The following is a 23,287-nucleotide window of genomic DNA, read 5'->3' on the forward strand; positions in this document are numbered from 1 at the left end:
TCACGAAAAGGAGAACAAAATGTTCGTGGCTGCCATTTTTATGGCAACAAGGTGAAAAGCAAGATATAATAGTTTATTTTCGCTTGAAGCAGATAGAGCTGACCATGGTTGTGCACTATAAGAATTTCAGAGACCTGAATTCAGCGGATATGGAAAAAAAGTTAAGTATAAATGGACAAAATTAAACAGGAAATTTAAGTCATACCGGTCACGATTTCAACCTAGCCTTGCAACTCAAATGCAAGCTGCTTCTATTTGGAATATCGCTATCGAATATCTTAGGAATATCATTTGTTGCTGCGATTCAACACCTCATTTACCAAACCATTTTCAAACTCTCACGTGACCTAAAGCTTTGTTAGGAACGTTTTTAGCACTCCTAATGCGCTATCAGTCCATGATAAGCCTTGCTTTATTAAATGAGTTATTCGCATATGATTACCATCTGTGCAAATTATAAGAACAGATGAAGACGTCTGTGCAGGCAAACGGATTCGGGAGCATAAAGGACAGAATGGGCTGTGGAAATTGGATCTCTTCCTGACCTTATTACTCACTCCTTGCGGACATCTCATAACGCCTTCTACTGGTACTTCGCAGGACACTTTCAAGACGCGACTGAACCGATTACAACGGATAATAATAAACACTGACAGTAGAATGGCTCCACCTGAAGTGAATAGGAGGGCCTTCTTCCTTCCTTTAATGGCGCTGTCTGAGCTGGCAGCGTTGACGGGGGCGTTGACGCCTTTGGAGGACGCCATCAAGGGCACAGTTCCGCTGTTCCGACTGGATAACCACCAGGGTGCAGTGTCGTCCAATCAGTCATCGAGCTACACGTGCTTTGCGGTGACACGGATACCCACCAGCCTCCGCTGGGAGGTGTACGGCGCGCCGGCCCTTGACAGAGAGCTCTTCATGACGCACTACAGCCCGCTGAACAGCATCTCAGCAAAGTCCAAGAACATATTCGCCCGCTACAGCACGCTGACCATGAAACAGACTACGGTGAGTGCATCAATGCATGCAAATGTGAAGAGGAGCACTACGTTTTCGCAGCTTTTTCAAAGGGGCTGAACAGAACTATGCCGGAACTTCTTTCCTTCACGAAGGTTGACTATTTGCTTCTTCACCAATATGCTCAAATTTATTTGGAACAAAAAGGCGCATTTATTCCCGAGTCCATGAGATTTAAAAAGCAAATTGTTTTTTAGGTCGTGCAATTCAAACCCTTGACGTCATGCCAAAAATACATCATGATCAATGTTTGTAAATGAATCTGGTTTAGCTTGGCCTCAAAGAATTGCAAAAAGCGTTCCTGGTAACCCAGCAGTTTGGTTGACAAAATAGTTGATGATAGCTATGCATGTGTTGCATTTTTCAACCTTTTTTTCATCACAAGAGCGACAAGAGCGACAGTTTTAGTCAAAGTGGCTTGTTTGTTAAAAAGCGTGGTAAACTATCAATACTGCCCAACTATATGACAGCGAAAAAAAGAAGGTGGGGGGGGGGGGGGGGGGGGTAGGATTGGGGACCACAGTTTGCCACGTGATACCTGTGTGCCTCAGATTATGCAATCCCAGTTGTGTCGTGTTGTGACAAGAGATGCAAATATGAACGAAAGCCACGCTTAAGGCGCTCTTACAGCTTCTCTGGAACCTACAATGCTTACTACCTAAAGGAATAGTACGTTATGTGCTTGCTATTATTCGAATAGTACTGCAAATATGCAGTTGGATGCCATCCCTTGATCGCCCATGGGTCGAGGCAGCTGACAGGGGCCGTCCTTTTATCGAGGCATGCCAGCTGGCTTCTGTCGATTTGTCATGCATTTAGGTTTTGCGAATTTTAGAATGGCGTTACGTCAGTGCCGAGCTTGTGGCACTTGCAATAACCTGAGGGAGCGTCGAATACCTGCTACTGCGTCGTATCGTGGCCACGCTGTAAAGAAAATCGCGATTCACAGGATTGCTATCCCTCCGGAGCGAGCATATAGGCGAGAAGAAGCACTAAGTATTAAAACGGGCTTACTGCCATGCTTATTGATAAAACAATGGGGCCAAAAACGTACTGAGTCGCTCCCAGATGCTGTCGATAAATGGCATTGCGATGAAGTTTTCTTTAGGTTTCCTTGAAACGCCTTGAATTAATTTTTCTGAGCTCTGCCGAGAGGTTGGCTTTATATACGACAATATGTATGTAGTCAATAGAACTTTAGCTGCTCTAAGCCCTTCGCGATTTGATGCAAACAGTGTGTCCGGTAGTACCTGAATGCGTCACTGAAGTGCATAGCAGTCGCTTTGCGCACGTGACGTAAGTGTGCTTCTATTTAAGACATAAATCCTTCTTTGCAACGCAGAAGTCCCAAGTGACTTGTGTCATTCAGATGCACGGAAAGCCATCATCGAGTTCCGCGTTTGTTAAGCTGAGCACGGATTCGACGGTATCCGCGAAGGACCAGGGCTCCCTGCACGTGACCTACGGGCAGCCCTGTCGGCGGCGCAGCTTCAGCTGTGTGACCGAGCATGCCAGCTGCAGTACCCTGATGAGCAGCAGTCCGATCTGCCTCTGTGATCAAGGCTTCAGACACGTCAATACGGTATAACTATTTGCTGCTAACCTTATTTGTCGGCCGCTATTTCCATTCTTCGCTGAATCAGCGTAGGCCACTTAGTGAGCAGGTCCGCTGGTCAGTCGGTCCCAAAAGCCAATTGCATAGACGTCAATTGAAAGGGATATAAAACAGAAGGATATTGTCACGACTCAAGCCACAGGGAGCCGTGAAGGTACACGTAGACGAAGACCCGAGAGTAAGGTCGGCTTCTAGCTCCGATAACAGTGTCCAGCACCAGCGCGCCTCCCGAGCCAACAACCGCTTCGTAATCGTCGGCACCAAGCACGGCAGCCGCACGGCGCTAGGCACGTGGCAATATTCCCCCCCTGTGAAAGGAAAACATTGTCCCGACGACATGGTGAGAGGAGAAAAAAATTAGGTTTGAGGTGAACTGTACAATAACTCAAGGTCTCACTTGCAGGAAGCGTCAATGTTACGAAACGCGACGTTGACACAGCGCTCAGTCACCAGAAAAGTACGACTTTAAGCGCACCACATGCACAATTTCAGGCCGCTGACGCTGAACACTGACGGTCACAATGTATAACATATAGCTAAAGTTTAACTACAGACAGGATTGGTCGCTTAAGTGCAGGAATATCTCTCTTACATCTTGCGCCCCTGTAGTCTAATTTCTGCTGCTGTCTGCTGTTTATCCCCGTTCTACATGCGTGTTTCGGCTTTCAGTTGCATGCGACATCAAGTCTGCCTCAACAGCCCTGTTCATTTGTTCAATCCGCTACCCCCTTCTCATGCATGAAATCTGCAGTCGGGACTGTGCATGGCCCTCCAAGCGCATATGTCTGCCTGCCTACTGGATCATCCGTGCTCACTGACGGCTGACAAGTGCGACGGTCGTTGTAACTGCCGAGAAGGCTTCCTGGCGGACAGCACCGGATGCCGTGCCAACGTGACGCTGAACAGCGGATGCGATGAACATCGCCTCTGTCCCCATGGCGCGCACTGCGTGAACAACGTCTGCACTTGCAGGTACTTCATCTAGCTTTTTTGACGATGGCTGCAGCGCTACCTGAATCTTGTCACGCCAATAATTAACAGCTAATAATTAATTGATAACTAGCCATAATTAGGATCGAATTAATGAAATGATAATGAGGGTGATTAATTAGTCTAATTTGCTGTGACATCACGTGAAAACATGGCTTCATAATAATGCTCCGTGACGGAATGACTTGCGAAAAAAGTTGAAAGTGTAGAGGTGTGTTTATAAGTCGACCTGCTCAGGATCAACTCTCAGCAGAGAGTCAGGCGTAGCGAATCACGAAGACAGCGACCAACTTCTTCGTCCTCTGGTGCGCCAACACGCGATGCATGCCAGTGGCAATAAGGACGAAGATTAGCACACTACAAATCTCATGTGACCCGATTAAGTCATACCAAATCACGTGACAAGATCACTTACAAAAAAGGTCAAAAATAAAGCACTTAGTCATTGCAGCAGCACATGCATGTTCGATGTCTCCAATGCAGAGTATTGCAGAGATCTTAAAGCTTTTTGAGCAACTGTCGTGCAACACGCTATACAAGCAATGTCAGCTTCTTTCAGAATTTATACTTGATGAATAAAATATTTCAATTTGCATTACAGGTGTAATCAGCGTATGAGAAGAGCATGTTTAATGTGCATAGAAGCTCATGTGATGTCTACCATGCCTTACGCAATATCTGCCATTGAGCGTTCTGAGTTTCACACAGCTGTTGAGCGTGCTCGAGAATGTGGGTTTTATATACTGGAAATAGTTCTCTCAGAAAACCTCGAACACTTATCGATACTATCAGATTATTATTATTATTATTATTATTATTATTATTATTATTATTATTATTATTATTATTATTATTATTATTATTATTATTATTATTATTATTATTATTTGAAAATACCTTACAGGCCCATTAGGCATTGTGTAAGGGGGACATAAAATCTATACAGTGCAATATATACATAAAATGTAAGGAAACAGGCAAAAAATACAAAGGTAATTAATATATGAACAAACAAAATAGTACGACGCGGAAATTCTGGTAGGTTGCAAAATGGAATGCATAACAAATTACTGCAGTTGTGAAACATCACTAATTAAAAATAAAACCAATACCACAAGCACCTACTCGCTACACAGAAAACTCTAGGGAGGCATTTGATTATTTTATAAACTTTAGTGTTACAAAATTATGAAATTCATGCTACCACTCTGGCTTTGATGCCAAGGAAGGGGGTGCGTCGGCGCCGATAGAGTGAAACTAAAGAACGAGCTAAGCTAAAGCTCAAAGTCATATTGAACTCAGATAAATTATTTAGGAATTTTCACGAGCAGCGGCTTCGTGATAAAGAACAGTTTGTTTTTATTGACACCATACGAGACTGATTTCTAAATGCGCTGGAAATATATGTGAATCTTAATACCATTACCATTTATATGCGAACTCATTTTTCGATGCGCGAAACGATTCTTACGAGATTAGAGTGAAAAACGAAAAAAAAAACACAATAATTGTACATTTTCTTGACTATTTACACCCTTGAACTCACTAAAAAGGTGTGTCAAAGTACGCCTGTTGTACAAGGCTCTTTAGAGGGCAGTCGAGCAATTCTGCGAAAGGCTGTCGACGACTTGGCTCATTGCTACTAGAATTACGACATTCCGGAATATGACTATTATAAACCAGATGCACCTTTATAGCGTGCCGGCAACTCTTAACCCTGGAGTCCTATTATGGTGTTCAAAGGGGATTCCTTGGAATATGTTTGAAAAATGACAGCTCTTCTACGCAGGCTATCCGTAGGGCAAACCAACATTCCGGATCGCACTGTTTTACATTGCTGTATAGCATGTGACGCAAATCATGCCAGAGAAACAGAATCAGGCTCAAGCTTAATCGAAATATGACTTGCGTAGACATGCAAAATTATGCCAGAGGAACCAAATCAGGTTCAAATTATATCGAAATAAGTCTTGCATAGACATGTAAAATTATGCCAGAGGCACAGAGTCAGGTTCAAGCTTCATTGAAATAAGTCATACATAGCTACTGAAATGTTGCAATTTAAGGCAGGCGACACCGCCGTCCTGCACTCTTTATTTACTCCCATATTCCTCCGCGTTTGTATACCAATCTCAGCGAGCTCCCATACAATGAAATTGGGGCTCAATAGTAGGGATACCATAACTCAGTGAATTTTAAATGTAAGGCGACAATATTTCCCGTGGCATAGCTGAACTCATTTAACATGCTAATGTAAACCTTGAATCACCCAAATTTAAATTTCTCGGGGAAACATACGAGGCCAAAGAAAACCAATGCACCATAATGCAGCATAACCACAGCAGCCTCTTGTCGAATAGCTCATATTATAATAAAAGGACACTTGTTTGAAACATAAATCCTTAAGCACCCTTGCGTGTCAACGAGCTGAGAGAAATACCATCGCGCCTGCCAAATAATATAGGGCACTTTAGGGCGTTCACTCTCCTGGCACGCCCAGCGCATCTTTTATTGCGAAAGCAATGCTACTCTAGGTTTCGAGCCTTCAGCGTAGCGTGGCCGGTAGCCACGTCTTATCCACGTGACGCTGTGACGTCACACCCCACGTGACACTAGGGTGACAGTTGGGCTACCAACTCAAGCGGTCGGCGTAGCGCAGTCGCAGCCACGTCGCAGCGCGTGACTTCACACCCAACGTGACACAAAAGCGAGAGATCGACAGGAGTTGCCAACTTGAGTCTCTCGTTTCACATCGGACGACTATGTCAGAATCAGCCTGCTAGGACCCTGGCATTCACGTTACCCCTATAGGCCACTAAGGCACGTTCATACGGCTTGGGTAAAGCGGGGCTTTATATGTGGGCTGAGGAAGATGAAAAACAGAAGAAGAACGCTCGGTCACCCGCAGCTAATGCTTTCGCTCAATATTTGGTTCAGCAGCGTTGAACCCTTGTAATTTTTTTGTAGCGAGAGCTATATTGGCCACAGTCTATCCAATTCACCATGCCTGTCCGGTGCCTGTCCGTGCCTGTTAGAAGAGCGAAGAAAGAAGTAGTAGTCATGGAAAGTGGTAGCTGGTAGCTGACATGGCCGAGCACTAACTGGACGCAGGGTTTCCTGACAGTACATTTGGCTGGAGCTGCCCACTCGGGTCCCTCCTTTCATACGGGAGGGTGATATCCCAATCAGCCGGCCAAAACCCTTGCATTCACGTTACGCAGGCACGTTCATACTGCTCGGTGTTAGGTTTGGGGCGTCGCGAGTGCCGGGGTAGCGTACCGCTGCGGCGCGCGGCCCCTTGGTAGCGTTGGCCTGGCGGCTCCGTGGACGGCGGACGGCATCAAAGGTGCCAGCAAAGACGAGGCGTCTTTTAACGAAACAACCTTTACTGCAACATCGTGAAGAAACGGGCAGTGAAGCTGACCCGGAAAGATTACAGACACACTCACACAGCTGGTGTCTAGCGTCGTAACAACGGCGCGTCAAAGTAGTCTCTATCTCAGCGGAGTCGGCCGCTGCTTTTTATAGTTTTTCCAGTTCACAGGGAAAGGGTAAACCCTCACAGGAAAGGGAGAGCCAAACATGTTGGTTCACGACGAATGACTCAATCGCAGGTGTTCCGACCTCATCTCCTCCACCTCCTGCAGACAGGAGAGGGCGACGCACTTTCCCTCGATCTCCAGGCTTGGCCAGCTTGTGCACACACACGCACGCACACACATTTGGCGCGTGGCAGGAACACGCTGAGACTTGTCGGCGGGAGGAAGCGTTGCGCGGCCGAAGAACGGCGTCGAAATGGCCGATCCGCTCGCGGTTCTGCCTGTTGCTATGCGGTGGCCGCGTCAGCTGTCCCACTTCTCGGTGGAGAAACGTAACAGACTGCCCCGCCGGGGGAGGGAGATCCCGAAGGGCAGGGGACTGCATCCGCTGTCCGGTGGGATCGGGATGTTGCTGCTAGCCGGGGTCGTTCAACTCAGCTTCTCTTGAGCTCAAACAGCCTGAAGAAGTCCTTGGCAAGTCCGGGTTTCCAAGGCACTCTGCAACTTGTCTTCAAGAGAGATTTCTGGCAACCCACAACGTCACAACCACGCTAAAAACTCAACCGTTCAGCCAGCAAGCACGGCACAAACTTCACTAAGTTTTGCCAGACTATTTCCCTCTTATGCCCCCATCTATATTAAAGGGCAGCTTAGCAGCACTTGGAACGCGTCCACAAATTTGAAAATCGTGCTTTCAAAAACACCATTCTCAAACAAAAATAATACAATGCAATCTAGCTATTCAAAATCCTATGTCAGGAAGAAAAACACCAACAAGTGAAAACTGGGGCTTCTTCTCACGTTATTGGCTCCGACTTAAGCCATCGGCGTTACCGTTGAGATCACCCTTTTCACTAAAACTTCGGCTGTCCGTTTCACGGAACAACCGTACCTTCCTGTTTCTGTGCAGAGAAACGCATGAGCATGAGTCACTCCCTTTTCCAAACAATCTATCCCTCTCCTTACGTGTTGCGCACCAGTCACGCATTTTCTGGGCACGGGCGAATTTGTGCCTTTGGGATAGTTTCTTTCTTTTTCGCGATAACTTCAACTTGTTCCATTCTTTCTCGCGCCTGCCTTTCCGCTTTTTTCTGCGGCAGCACTGGAACACATGCCTTCTGCTTCCTTTTCGCAACCGTATGAGTGTCCTCTCCTTACGATGGCAGCAGTCTTTATCGCGCCTGCCCTTTCGCGTTTTTCGTCGGCAGCACGGGAATACTAGCCTTCTGCTTTCTTTCTGCAATCGTTTGCTCTCCCTACGATGGCAGCATTCTTTCTCGCGCCTGCCTTTCCGCGTTTTTCGGTGGCAGCACTTGAATACTCTAGTCCTACTTTCTTTCGGCGCGAGCTCTGGCAAGCTAGCGGTAACCGGAGCTAGTAGGACACCAGTGCCGTCTGAGTGGTCAAAGTGCGGCGCCGCGTCTGCATCGCGGCCAGCAGCGCATGACTCACTTTCCGTCAAGTCCGAACAAGCGCTTATGCCAGCCCTCAAGCTAGGCATTTCCTCTGGCTCGCCACTCACGTTACACGGGTCCTCCGATGAGCCGCATCGCTCAGCGTTAACCGGCGCACGATCAAGCTCATTCGACAGCTGGGGCGCTTCGGATTGCGTGAGGGTCATGTGTGCTACGTCCGCGTTCGCACTGGGGTTGCTTTCGCGAATACAACCTAGCGTGGTATCAGGGCACGAACGATTCTGACTCTGCTCTAGTCGCTCGCTGTCGCCTTCGCAAGTCTCGCTCTTTACAGCGGACGCGCACTCCTCGTCGGTCTGCCCTGGCTGATCACAACTCGCGGGCTGCGCAGTTTCCCTGATCGGCACTTCGTTTTTCTGCGTGCCCTGCTCTACGACACAGCTGATTTCGGAAACCGAAATTTTCTCATTTCCTAGCTGATTTCCATTTCCGCCACGCTCTAGACAAGCTTCTGCTTTCGACTCGAGAGGCGGTTCAGTTATTGCCAGTTCCCCACTCTCATTTGATGGAACTGTATCTCCTGCAGCTACTTGGGTCGGCATGCAGTTCACCTCGCTTAACGGCGTCACTTCGGACTTCTCGCCGATTAATCCTGTGCTAATCGTCTCAGCTAGTGGCTCGACCAAGGTAACACAATACTCTTCTGTTCGAGAATCGGTCGGCTCACTACTGCGGTCACGTTGCTCGGCCGCTTCCCCAAGCTGTTTCTCACACTCTGGTACCTTTGACTTTTCAGGCTCACTTGTGTCTACGGCGTACGTGGTCTTAATCTCAGCGTGCTGCACCTTCGACCCTTTCTCATTGCTTGACCACCTCTCCGGTACTACCGCCTTTGCAGCTAGCTCCCGAGCTCTAGATCTGGTCAAGGCCTGTACGCTACCCTCTCCAAACACAAGCCCATTTTCGCGCAAGAGGTGATCGGACTTGTTTGAAAAGAGGTACGGGTACTGAGGAGGAAGCACAGATGACACCGCCGCTTCTGTCTCAAGTGCCCCGAAAGGTCCCTCAATAAGCACTTTGGCTATTGGCAAACGCACGCTGCGAGCTTCCACGGCCTGTTTGATCCACGCGCACTCACCCGTGAACATCTCTGGTTCTACGTAAGAGGAGTGAACCACATCCATGGTAGCCGCAGAATCGCGAAGCACTCGACACTGTTTCCCGTTCACGAGGAGGTCTCGAGTGTAAGGTTCGAGAAGCTTCATGTTCTCATCACTTCGGCATAATGACAAAAACACGATCTTTGGTTTTGTCTCTAGACACTGTGCCGAAAAATGACCAGGCTTCTGGCACGTATAACAGACGCGCGATTGCCTTGCCTCGAACCTCTTTTTCCGTTCGGCTTCGGTTACCACCGTCGCTTTATCGTCGGCCGGACTGCTTTGACTCGCATCCGCACCACGTTTATTCTCCTTAGCTTTAAAGGGCTTGAACTTCGGCCTCTCAAACTTAGAGCCGAATTCCCCCTGTTGACCGTCCTTAGCTCCACGAGCCCGACGCGTCACAAACTCTTCAGCTAGCTCGGCGGCTCTATCCACCGTACTAACATCTGGCCTATCCATGACCCAATACCGCACGTTCTCGGGTAACCGACTGTAAAACTGTTCTAGCCCGAAACACTGCAGAACCTTATCGTGGTTACCATACGCTTTTTCGTCTTTGAGCCACTCATACATGTTTGACATAAGCTTGTAGGCAAACTCTGTATACGACTCACTTTTGTTTTTCTCATACTCCCGAAAATTCCGACGGAATGCTTCTGCTGACAGCCTGTACTTTCTTAGCAGACTTGATTTCACTTTGTCGTAATCCTCTGCTTCCTCTTTTGTCAAGCGAGCGATTACGTCTGCCGCCTCACCGGGTAACAAAGTGAGCAAGCGCTGTGGCCACGTTTCCCGAGAAAACCCTTGCCTCTCGCACGTTCGCTCGAAGTTAACCAGGAACAAACCAATGTCCCCTCCAAGCTCAAACGGCCGCATTAGGTCACTCATTTTGAACGATTCCCGTTCTCCTGCACCGTGAGCCCAACTTGCACTGCCAGCGCGTCCCGCGTTTATTTCGAGACGTTTCATTTCCATAGCGAATTGACGGTCTCGCTCCTCTTTCTCTAGCCTTTCCTGGCGTTCACGTTCCTCTTTCTCATGACGTTCGTCAATGATCTCAAGGCATTCCAAAAGCTCGTCATCTTCAGCTTCCAACGCAAGAATAGCCTTTAACACTTCTGGTTTTCTGAGTCTGTCTGACAAATCCAGACCCAACTCATCCGCAAGCTCCAGCAATTTCGGTTTGCGCAACGACTTCAAATCCAAACTCATGGCTGTTCCGAGTGCTGCCTTCTCTACTGCCCACTATTGCCTTGCTGCAATTAACCCAGCAACAACGACAACACAATTACCAGCTCTGTTCTCTACTTAACAAAAGCTGGCAAAACTCAGTAGAAGAAAGTCCCGCACTCACCAAACCTCGCAGCCAAGAATCCAACGCAGTCGTTCCGCTGCAGGCAACCAGTCATCACACAGGGCTCGTTGCACTGCTCCCGCCTTTTCCGCTGAGCTGCTTTGATTCACGAGTCACGCCTCGGACATCTCCGCTCTTCCCACCAGATGTTGCACCTCGGTAAGGCCTGGCTCGTTTCAAAACCACGGTCACTGCTTGGTCGTCCTCGTCTCTCCGCTGTTCACCAGTTGTTGGACGACGTTATCGCCTGGCTCGTCCCTCCAACCACGGTTACGGCTTGGTCGTCGTCGTCCCACCGCTGTTCACCAATTGTTGCATTTGGTGTCGCGTGCTCAGCCCACCGCTGACGCCAGTTGTTACGTTTGAGGTGGCGCGAGTGCCGGGGTAGCGTACCGCTGCGGCGCGCGGCCCCTTGGTAGCGTTGGCCTGGCGGCTCCGTGGACGGCGGACGGCATCAAAGGTGCCAGCAAAGACGAGGCGTCTTTTAACGAAACAACCTTTACTGCAACATCGTGAAGAAACGGGCAGTGAAGCTGACCCGGAAAGATTACAGACACACTCACACAGCTGGTGTCTAGCGTCGTAACAACGGCGCGTCAAAGTAGTCTCTATCTCAGCGGAGTCGGCCGCTGCTTTTTATAGTTTTTCCAGTTCACAGGGAAAGGGTAAACCCTCACAGGAAAGGGAGAGCCAAACATGTTGGTTCACGACGAATGACTCAATCGCAGGTGTTCCGACCTCATCTCCTCCACCTCCTGCAGACAGGAGAGGGCGACGCACTTTCCCTCGATCTCCAGGCTTGGCCAGCTTGTGCACACACACGCACGCACACACATTTGGCGCGTGGCAGGAACACGCTGAGACTTGTCGGCGGGAGGAAGCGTTGCGCGGCCGAAGAACGGCGTCGAAATGGCCGATCCGCTCGCGGTTCTGCCTGTTGCTATGCGGTGGCCGCGTCAGCTGTCCCACTTCTCGGTGGAGAAACGTAACATCGGTTAAAGAGCGGCTTTATATGTTGGTAGGTAGTTTATGCAATCGCGTCTTTGCGAAGTTGGGAGTTAAAACAGAGAGAAAGAGGTGCCGTAGTGCAGGCCTTCGAATCATCGCGCGATAGAGGCTTTCGCCTCATCGCACGTTAGGGATCAAAAGTGCCCCATATTGCAAAAATAAGGCTGAAATCATAAGTAAATTACTATGTGCAATAGACGTGTCATTACTTTAAACCCGAACCTAAGCGTAGTCATGCAGATAGCTCTCGCGTAACTCCAGGTTTAGCCACAAGCTAAAACACAGCGAATGTTTTTCTCTAAAGAAGTACAGTTAACGGCGTTGAAAGGCTGCCATAAAAAGTGCTACGCATTTAAGAGTGCAAACATTTGCAGTGCGTGGCTTCATTTGACGGCAACTTTTGAATAAATAAAAACAGGGCATGCGATCACGTATTTTGAAGTTTATGCATGGTAGTTTAGAAGATTTACCGCCACCAGTGGTAAATTTGCAGCCAGAGTCCAATGGCTTGCCGCGGCAAGAATCCTATTAAATACTCATCAGTAAAGACACCTGACCTTTCACAGTTTTCTTACTTTAATGCAGGTTCAAGGCCGAAGCTGGCTTTTAAAGCGAGATTTTGCAGAACTAAAGCGGCGGTGATCGCCTCACAACTGGATCTGGCTCACACGCGAAATTCGTTTGTTTTTATATTACTTTCCATAATAGCATAAATATCGACGAGTCGTGGTGACTGGCTCTCTGTCGCGGAGGGCGCCGCTATTGCCATCTAACCGGAGGTGTGTGAAGCGTTGCCATTCAACGATTTTTTTTCCTCTCTGGCAGTTTTGTTGCGGCGCTGCAGATGGCGCAAGACGAGTGTCACAGGGTTAGTTCTGCAAGAGCTCGGTTAAAAAAAAAAAAAAAAAAAAAAAATTAGCCTAGACATTGAAACTACTATCAAGCGGGAAAGCTTAAAAAAATTTGTAAAGCCCACTGTAACCAAGCTTGACGAACATGCTTTCGTGGCCTTAAAGTAGCGTCGCTAAGGAGGGACACTGGGGTCCCGGAGGTTTCGATTCCGATCTCACCTACCGCTTTCAAAAGAGCTGTCTGCATTGGCAACTCGGGCACGTCATGCTTCCAGACGTCACGCAAATGGCAGACCAATCAGAGTACGGGTACTTATGCGATATTAAAAGAAAGCTAAATAAATATAGCCGCCTCTGGGTTTCGACCCGCGGCGACGCGAACAGATCAGCTTCACTGGCTACTGCGTCAAAAAACTACGCCGTCGCCTCAGCCGAACAGCGCGCGTGTTTAACGGCTATTCTTTCGAGCAGTCTCTGTCATCATTAGCAAGTGTGGAGAAACACGGGCTAGTTGCCAGTTCATGTTTGGACAATGAAAGAGAGGACGACACAGCGCTTTCAGTTGGTTTTATTGCAGAGCGACACACACACACACACACACACACACACACACACACACACACACACACACACACACACACACACACACACACGCACACACACACACACACACACGCACACGCACACACACACACACACACACACACACACACACACACACACACACACACACACACACACACACACACACACACACACACACACACACACATATTATATATATATATATATATATATATATATATATATATATATATATATATATATATATGTATGTATGTGAAGGGCAAATGAGGGTACTCGATATAATACATGAAGGAAAGAAGCCAACAGTCGGCGAGGCCAAGGAAAGCATTGGGGATTGTACTTTTTTTTTTTTAATTTTTACTTCGGTAATCACATAAACTAGTAATGTACTCTGTTTAGGGGAAAGATATACACAAAGTATAAGGAAAAACAAACGTGCCGATGGCGGGAACCGAACCCACGACCTCCGAATATCGCGTCCGGTGCTCTTCCAACTTCGGAGGTCGTGGGTTCGGTTCCCACCATAGGCACGTTTGTTTTTCCTTCTACTTTGTGTTTATCTTTCCCCTAAACAGATTACATTACTAATTTGTGTGATTACCGAAGTAAAAATTAAAAAAAAAATACGAAGTACAATCCCCAATGCTTTCCTTGGCCTCGCCGACTGTTGGCTTCTTTCCTTCATGTATTATATCGAGTACCCTCAATCTGCTTGTAGCCTAGGGGGGTCTCGGTTCTGGCAGTCTTGAAGCCATTGGTAGAATAAGAGGGTTATAGCACAGCTTTCGCCCTCGCTCTTGATCACGTTCTACGTGATGCTGGCGGTAACAGAAGGACGTTCCACGTCCACCGCTATGGTTGAGGGCGGCGCTGGTGAACACTCTCAAGGTTCGTATACAGACAACATTAATACCCAAGAAAGTAGCAGGTGGGACAGCGGCCGATGTAGCTCAGTTGGAAAGAGCACCGGACGCGATATTCTGAGGTCGTGGGTTCGGTTGCCACCATCGGCACGTTTGTTTTTCCTTCTACTTTGTGTCTATCTTTCCCCTAAATAGATTAGATTACTAGTTTATGTGATTACCGAAGTAAAAATAAAAAAAAAAATACGAAGTACAATCCCCAATGCTTTCCTTGGCCTCGCCGACTGTTGGCTTCTTTCCTTCATATTATATATATATATATAAAGCGGGGGGAAAGCATGGCGAACAGCTGCCAAGTTTGCACGCTACTTTAGGTGAAAAAAAAATATACGAGAAAACAAAGCATGGGGCGGCGCAATTCAACTTTCGTAAGGGCTGCCTCAGACGGTGTTGATGCAATGTGGGCCTTTTTGTCGCAAATACCTATAAAACGGCCTCGCGAAGCAGACGCACTATAGCCTAGTCATCGGAATGGCCGATTGTTTAACTACATCGCTATCCAGATGAGCGATTTTTTTTATTTTCTTTTGTCGGGAGTGCGTAATATTTGCACTATAAGAATAATGAGGGAATAGAGCCTATGTGTTAGCTATACCCGCTGATTCTACAATGCAAGTGATGTACGGCTTGTTTTGGAAGTAGCTTGTATATAGCTAGCGGCTAGTAGTGACTATATGGCTAGTGTCTAGTACCTTGTGTATTGCTTCTAAAGGCAAGTATTAGAGTACCTCGTTGAAAAGCTGCTGGGCTGAATTACTGCTAGGAAGCCAACCAGAAGTGTGCACTGGCGTGTAAGCTGCATGCTGATATTTAATAAAGTCGAAATGCTGAGACCTTCTCACAGTTAAGAAAATCCTGGCATCATCTAGACAGTAAGATTGTTTCTAAACACGCTCCTTCTACGACATATCGGATGCCACAAGGAAGAAAGTCATTATTCATGGCCACTTGTTCCAGCTAAATGAATAAAGAAACTCTGTTGAATATACTGAGACAGGCAATAACAACAACAACAACAACAAAATGAGCCGGCGCTGAGACAGCGATGAATTATCGGCCATTAACTGCAGAAATTATTTTTTTTTCGTGTTTGCATAAAAACGCTGTAAGGAGTTGTGTATTGCAAGATTTGAAATGTACGCGAAACACTAAGAACTTTATTTCCGGATTACGTGCTGTATATCGACCTTCGCTACATCCGGTATACTCCGTCCCTATATTGGAAAGGAAAGCTGCGAGGCAATTTTAGATGGACATTTGTACAGCGCATACCGACGAATAGTTTGAAACCATCCGAAACGTCCTGTGACAAATGGTTCGGCCGCAATGGCTATTTTAAGATTTCTTGGAGCATCGTTTGGCAGAACTAAGGTTGCCGGTGCGAATACCCCACATGTACTAGGTTCCGACTCAACTATCAATCTTGGGATGCGGGATCCTCTGAATCATTTGACACCATCCCGAACCCTCTGTAACAAACGGTTGGCCCTCAAATTTTATACAAATCGTGGTACTTCGGTGTCCAACCTCTATGTCCGCCAGACTGAGCTTTGTATAACGAAACGAAATTATAGATGGTGTTCTTTGACGCGCCGTGCGCGGTGTGTTGTGGGTAACCGCAGCGCAGTCAGCCATTTTTGCGTCCAGTGAAAGAACAAGGCTAACCCACGCATCAAATGGTGTCGAGCGGTCCCACACGAAGCGGCATCCGTAGGTATGGGTTATTGCGCTGTCATAGACTGCAATAGCTGTATATAGAGCAGGCAGCGGAAGCTAAAGAGCTGCGTGAAGGACATCCTCTTTTTTAGGATTTCGAAAAGTCCCACGAATGACTACGACCAAACGAAAGAACTCTCTGAGATGCGACGTCACGTATGGGTGGCACGGCTCAACCGCGCGGGTTTCGCGGAAGATGAGAAATCTATGTCAACATTGGGCTGGGATGAAATCTTCCGGATGTGTTCTGGCAGCCAGCTGTTGCCAGGATTCGTGGAGCACTTTTCTTCACGCATTTGCACGCCATATTCCAGGTAAAAGAGCAGTGCGGCAACGTACGTGACAATATCATTCACCATTTCCATGGTCATGCGTTGCAGTACGCCGGCAACACCTTCTCGTTGTGTTTTGCGGCAAAGTCTTGAAAGGAGGGCTCGACAAACACAGAGGATGATTGGCTTGCATGTGCAACAAAGTTAATTAGCAGGGGCTTTAACTAATCTATAAATCACGGGTGTTGTGCTTCTCTCAGCTGAAACGCCTAATCCTTGTAGCTAAAATTTCGCGCGGAAATGGCATCTGAAAGTCAAAACGTTTTCATACTAAATTTGTTTGGGGTATTTGCATCATTCGATCAGAAGACGTCGGATGTTCGCATCGTCTGCTTCGGCTGCTAAGCAAGGCAGGCCACTGTATCAGCGATGGAACCTGTGGCGTCATCTCATGATGCTTACATGAGCAATAACTTACGGATTCGGTGAAGAAACCACTGCAAGAGGTATTTTGCGGAAGGTTTGAATATCTTTATAAACGTCGATGTTTACCAACTAAAACAAGCGAAACTTCGTTTGGCCAAAACTGCACTAAATTTGAAGAGTTTTGTTTGTGCATCGCAAAAAAATAATTTCGAGCCAACAACGCAACAAGGTGGCGACACTGGTGTCGTCGCCGTAACTGGAACTCCTTTTGCTTCGTTCCCTCCACAGACAATGCAAACATTCGACTTCTGACCAAATTAGGCAATTACCGCAAACAAATTTGTTATGAATAAATAGAAATGCAATTTCTATGCGAAATTCGAGCCGCAAGGATTCAGCAGTATTGCTGGGAGAAGCATTTTATGGCACGCATGTAAACGTGCAACGCGTGAGTTTGTCTAATTCATGCCACGGATCTTTAAACCAGCCGCTTGTAAGGAGCTGTGTCCTTCGAGTGATTTTCCGGCTTTCAGTTGGTTTGTTATGACGAAGCCGACCCGGAGCACAATGAACTCATAAATATCACACATATTTATGCGCGGGCGGCCACAAGTCGACGCTTACCGTGCAGTCGCAACCATCGACTGCAAACGGGGATCGGTGCCACGCAGTTTCATTTTTTAATCCACCGGTCTCTGACCGCATCGCGCAGACTTTCCAGATAGTTCTAACTCTCACTCATGATTGCGATTTAGTTTTTATTACATCAGTGCTCGAATGGGATCGAGTGACAGAAAGAACGGACGCACAACAGTAATTGAGCCGCCGACCGCACCAGTCTGAAAAGGAATCAAATATGGCGTCGGTTGCGCACTTACGTCAACTTTGACGTCGCGTGAATATCCCATATAGTCTGAACTGCGGCACTCTAGCACCGCCGCTATTCTTACGTTGTTGCTATGCAACTGCCGTATAGCCGCGGGTTCATGCCATGGTGAACGCCGTTTGTCTACAATTACCGGAGTTACTCGACCTTGAAGAATGGTAGCAATAGTGATTAATGCACTAAAACGGCAAATGGGAGGCGAGGAACATGCTTGCTTCCTTTATTAAAGGTCGGTAGATCCCAGAGCTGTGCAGTTAGGATTTGTATGTCTCCGCACTGAGATGTACGCACGTCTACTGCTTATGCATGAGGAACCTGTTATTTCAGGTGAAGGTGATCAAAGGGAATGCACGCTGTTGCAAAACGCCTCCAATACTGAGTGCATTACCACATCATTCAGCTTCGAACGCTACGGTAATGATTCGGGCGGTTGTGCTTCTTTCAACTTCGGATAAATACCACTCGGTCCATATATGTGCTCTCTCTGCGCTGAGGAACAGGATTGAAACTTCAAGAAAAGGCAATATTGTTTAGCTTACGCTTGTTAAGTTGAGGTAAAGAGGCCGCCTAGCAAAGCTCCAATGGGATGAAGTTTACTTAGAGTGGCGGCCAGCCCACCAGAAGAAGCTAGGTGGGTGAGCTAAAAGTGCAGTCTTAGCCAAAAGTGTTGGGCAAACATTGTCAAACTGTAGAACGGTACACCTACGTCACTTCAGAAAGTTCATAGTCCCGAATGAGTTAGGACATTAGTTTCGCTGATCATGCTGGGATTTGGAGGACCAGGCGTGTTGCGAATGCTCTAACTACAATGGCTGGGCAACAAACCTTGTTTGCGGGACACTTCCGAAGAATTATACGCACCACTTTCGTGATGCTGAAGGAATTTTACATTTGAGAGCGATATAATTTAAGGATTGTTGTTCAGCTCCATTCGCGGCGTACTGCAATCAGTTTCAAAAGATGACCACTTCTGACTATAGGAATGCTACGAATCTGGGCCAGGCAAAGCAGTGATTGAAGTACTATAATTTAATTGCCGTAATTTATTTTACTTTCACTAGTAATTTGTAATATAATACATTAATTTGCTAGTCCAATAATGTTTATTTAAATATTCACTTTGGTTCAGTTCGTTAAGTTTATGGGCTTTAACGTACCAACGCGCTAAGGTTATGAGATCCTCCGTAGTGAAGGGCTTCTGAAATTTCGACTACCTGGGGTTCTTTGAGAGACAACTAGTAATAGCGGGCACGGTTGTCGCGCCAACAGGAAGACTCCTGACGGAAAATTGTATTATGATTGTACACAGTCGTAAAGAAATTCTTTATTTAGAAATTAGTGAGGGGCTTGCCTTTACCGGGATGAATATGGAAATCGAGAAGGTCCTGTTTAATTAGGGCAAATGTTTCGTGGGAAGATGCTCGGCGGGTAGTTCAAAGAAATATCGTGAACTGTTTTGAGAGGGCATCTAGTGTTTCTTTTACTTCATTTCCCTTTTGAGGGTGTTGCTGAGGCTGTGTGGGTTGAAAGGTGAGACGCACAAGTCAGCGAACAAATCATTTTTAAAATGTGTTTTTACTGGCTAGTTATTGCGATGCCGCAGCCCCTGGTGGTGTTGTGGAGAGAACACGCCATCTTCCGGACTATACCCATTGCAGGGCTAAGGACTCTCCCATGTTCCTCAAATTAGCCCGGCCCTGTGTAGAGGCACCCACGTGCCCTCGCTAATTTCTTGACCTTATCGGCAACCTAACTTTCTTCCGCCCCCTGCTACGCTTTCCTTGCCTCGGAATCAAATTTGTTACCATTAGCGACCTTCGGTTATCCTCTCTTCGCACTACATACCCTGCCCGTGACCATTTTTCTTCTTGATTTTCACTAGAATGCCATTAACTCGAGTTATTTCCCTGACCCACTCTACATGCTTCCTATCTCTTAATGCTACACCTAGAATTTTTCGCTACATAGCTCTCTGCGTCGACCTGAGCTAGCTAAAATAGAATCATTTTCGTTAGTCTCCACTTTTGAGCCCCAGAGGTGAGTACAGTACGATGAAAACTGTTAGAGACCCAACTGGTGGAAAAGAAATCATTGCAGTACCCACAGGTAATGCAGGCGACGAATTCTTCAAAATCAACAGGCTGTGTCCACACGACGCACTGAACATATCAGTTCAGCGCCGGACGAAAGCGATGAAAGCGACTTCATGAACATTTAGTAGTACCCACGTGCGACAGATTCTTTCTGTTCACTCTGATGCCCTAAATCGTGCTCAGAAGAAAGGGTATTCAATATGGCCAAGAACGCTTTCTTCAAAGCGAGTCGAAATTTTCAATGGAGTCTTGGAAGCCCTGTTGCTTCTTTTTGCAATATACAACGAAATGCTTATGGACAAAAACAAAAATGTGTATTCAAAGTAATAGCATTACTTTTCGAAAGTAACTGCAATCTGATATGTCATTCCTTTCGTCAGTAGTAAATGATAATGGGTATTAAATACATTTGCGTGCGGTTTTGAAAGGTCATTTGTAATGTAATTTCCTTCTCAACCATAATTTGGTCATACATGACTTGTGCAGGCCAGGCTACGTGCCCTGGGGCTATGGCTGTCTGCGGAAGTTCCTGTCGGGAGAAGGCATGCGCAAGGTTCACACGGTCATCCGGTTTTTCCTGACAGCCGTCTTCACCGTCGCCATGGTGGTTCTGGGCTTCTGGCTCTACCACCACTCTCACAGCCCGTCGCTCATGCGGGAGCGCTCGGTGGCCAACTGGGAGTACATGCCCAAGATGGATCAGAGCTGACACTCCCCGCCCATTGAACGATGGGGTACTGGGGCAGAACTTTCTGCTTATGCATTTCTCTTCTTCTACCACGCTAAATTGCATAGCGTTGGTCTACCTAGTCTTTGATGATTTGTTTTTGTCACTAACATGTATTGTGGCAGAACTTTCCGCATGGACATTCTCATTCCTCTATTTGACTATAGTGCAACGGATCGGTCTACCTAGTCTTTAATAATTTGCTGTTGTCGCTAACCCTTACTGTTATTGCTTGATCTATATGGCGTGTCTAATATACTTGTTTGTGCGACCGCGTACAAGAAAGAAAAAGATTGGAATTTTGTTGTTCCGGAGGCATTGGCGTTTGACAATAAATGGGAAGTGAATTTAAGCACCTACACGTCTTTTGATTGGCTATTTTTTTCTTGTTCACAACTGTACTGTCAGCCACCGGAAATCCAGTTGTTTCCTACTTGTTCAGTTGATCACTTTCAAATATTGCTGGTTCATTTTCTTGAAGTTCTTTGAAACTTGCAAAAAGCGTCAATGAAGCCTGCTAGGGTGTGATGATTGTGTCTTTTTTTTTCTTTCTACTACTAAGCTAATGTGCGACCTTTTAGAGCACCTAATTTATTTCAAAAATATATTTTGCCTTTCTCTGAATTCAAAAGTGAGGAAATAAACAGTCGGAAAGAGGATAAAATCATTGCGAAGAATTTTGCTATTTTTGTCGGAAGCACAGTTGTTCTGCTCATTGAAAGGTCGGCTAATGTGGTTTCAACACACGCCTGGGATGGAGCGCATTTGGCATGCACTATCAGATTATGAATGGCAGCTTACCGATATCTCTCAAGGGGAAATTAACCGTTGCATTCAACCGGTACTCACTTATGGGGCTGAAACGTGGAGGATAACAAAAATCGTTCTAGTTTATGTGAAGACGACGCAGAGAGCTGGGGAATGAAAAATTATAAATTTCGCTTTGATAGTTAAACGTGCATTGCTGGTTAGAAAAAACAACAACTCGTGTTAAAGGCATTCTAGAAAAATGAAATCAACCAGAAATGGGCATGGGAATGACAGGCATATCATGGCAAAACAACTTGTAATCGCTGAGGGTAACAGCCTAGCTGCCTTCTGTGTGATGATGGACCAATAAGTCAAAGCATATTCCTTCCCGTGTTCGTATTTTGAGCTTGCGTCGTTGTCTTGTCGAAAGTGTCGCTATCTCATTGACCTCGAGTCACCTCATTAGTGGGAATGCCGGAACCGGATGTCAGTTTGGTTGCCACTACTTCCGGTTTCGGCGCTTCCACCAATCGGGTCACTCGATGTCAGGGAGATGGCGACACTTTCGATAACGACGCAAAAATCCGAATACAGACCCTGAAGTGCAAAAGTAGAAGGGAAGGAAAGCGTAGCAGTGGGCGGCAGGAAGTTACCGAGTCGAAGGAGGTTAGGGGGGAGTTTGCGGAGATCAAGTGGATGCGGCTGGTACATGACCGGATTGATTACCGGGTTATGGAAGATGATTTTGTCGTTCAGTGGGTATACTCAGGATGATTATATGTAGCTATGTTTTATGTATTTGAGCACGCATTGCTTAAGCAAGCGACATATTGATCAGTACTGAACTGCCATATTAGGTTAGTTCACTGAGGCAACATATATTCTACTTTTTGTAATAACGTTTGTAGTGAAAATGTTGTTTGTCTTTTTTAAATTTTAGCTCTCCTAAGAGTTTTACTTAACCTTGAGAAAATGTTAGTCATCGTGCATCTATTGATGTAGCCATTCAGGTGTCCTTGAAGGCAAAGTATTCTGTAGTTTAGTAAGATTTTAGAATAACATACCGGAATACTCTGTACGTTCTAGGCCAAAGTGCGGCATATACTGCTGCTGACTGATCTTATTGCGAATGAGTAACATTATGACTACTAGGCCTATCGAGTTTAATATTTGGCAATTTCAACCCATGAGCTTCAGTGTGCCTCCAGGAAATGTATAGCTTTTTTAAAACTGTGAATTTCATTTGCTATACTTGAATGTATTTTATAATATCTGCTACGCAATTTGCCATTAGAGTATAACAGGAAAATTTGGTTCGCTACACCTTGATGCTTATTCATCTTGAGCTCGGTGTCGTATTTACATACAGTGGCACATTTTGCTAACAGAGCCATGACAACGGCTGTTTCCGGCTTCTAGATACATGGGTCGGTAGTGTGACAAAGATGTCTGTTACACATGGACATTTTATCGTTTAGTGCCCACGATGCTGCCATTTGCGTTTTGTCAAAAAGTCTTTTCTGTACGAATGGCTGGCTCTAAAATAGGGTGAACAGTTTAGATTCTTTTTAATCTTTTCTGACTTGCTATATATAGGGGCTCTCTAATTTAAAACATGAGATTTAACGCACGCGCATGTATGTTCCTAGGCAGAAACGAATATTCGAGTACAACGTTGTGTTGGTTTAGCAGGCAAGGGACGCCTTAAAAGTCCGGTAGCTTGAAAAAAACCCATAGGATGACAAAGAAGACAACACGACGCAAATCAACGCGTTGATTCTCACCGTCTCGCCTTTAGTCGTCCTATCGGCGTTAGTTCTGTGCTAGTTAACTTTTCTAGGCGTATTATTTGCGCATCATATATAAAATATGATGTTGAGTAACGCTCTATGTCGTAAAATGTAGTTAAAGAGTTTTCAAAGTATGCGTTCAATATTTTATATCAGTTATTGTA

At 46.3% G+C, this 23,287-nt stretch overlaps 1 protein-coding gene across 1 annotated transcript; it reads left to right on the forward strand.

Annotated features, from left to right (window-relative positions):
• Nucleotides 1–660: 660 nt before the first annotated feature.
• On the forward strand, nucleotides 661–20,565 carry LOC146186041 (uncharacterized). Its single transcript, XM_084607978.1, has 4 exons — nucleotides 661–1,008; nucleotides 2,360–2,599; nucleotides 3,384–3,604; nucleotides 20,343–20,565. Exons 1-4 carry the CDS (start codon nucleotides 661–663, stop codon nucleotides 20,563–20,565), a joined length of 1,032 nt encoding a protein of 343 aa, XP_084464104.1.
• Nucleotides 20,566–23,287: the final 2,722 nt, after the last annotated feature.

The sequence above is a fragment of the Amblyomma maculatum genome, chromosome 6, assembly GCF_055883805.1.
Source record: "Amblyomma maculatum isolate TAMU_Amacu chromosome 6, ASM5588380v1, whole genome shotgun sequence".
NCBI classification, from domain to species: Eukaryota; Metazoa; Arthropoda; class Arachnida; order Ixodida; family Ixodidae; genus Amblyomma; species Amblyomma maculatum.

Excerpts from the sequence above, each read along its gene's own strand:
- LOC146186041 (XM_084607978.1), top strand. The coding sequence starts at position 661 with ATGGCTCCACCTGAAGTGAATAGGAGGGCCTTCTTCCTTCCTTTAATG. Across the intron at positions 1,009-2,359 it reads TGACCATGAAACAGACTACG|AAGTCCCAAGTGACTTGTGT; the intron begins GTGAGTGCATCA and ends TTTGCAACGCAG. Across the intron at positions 3,605-20,342 it reads AACAACGTCTGCACTTGCAG|GCCAGGCTACGTGCCCTGGG; the intron begins GTACTTCATCTA and ends TGACTTGTGCAG.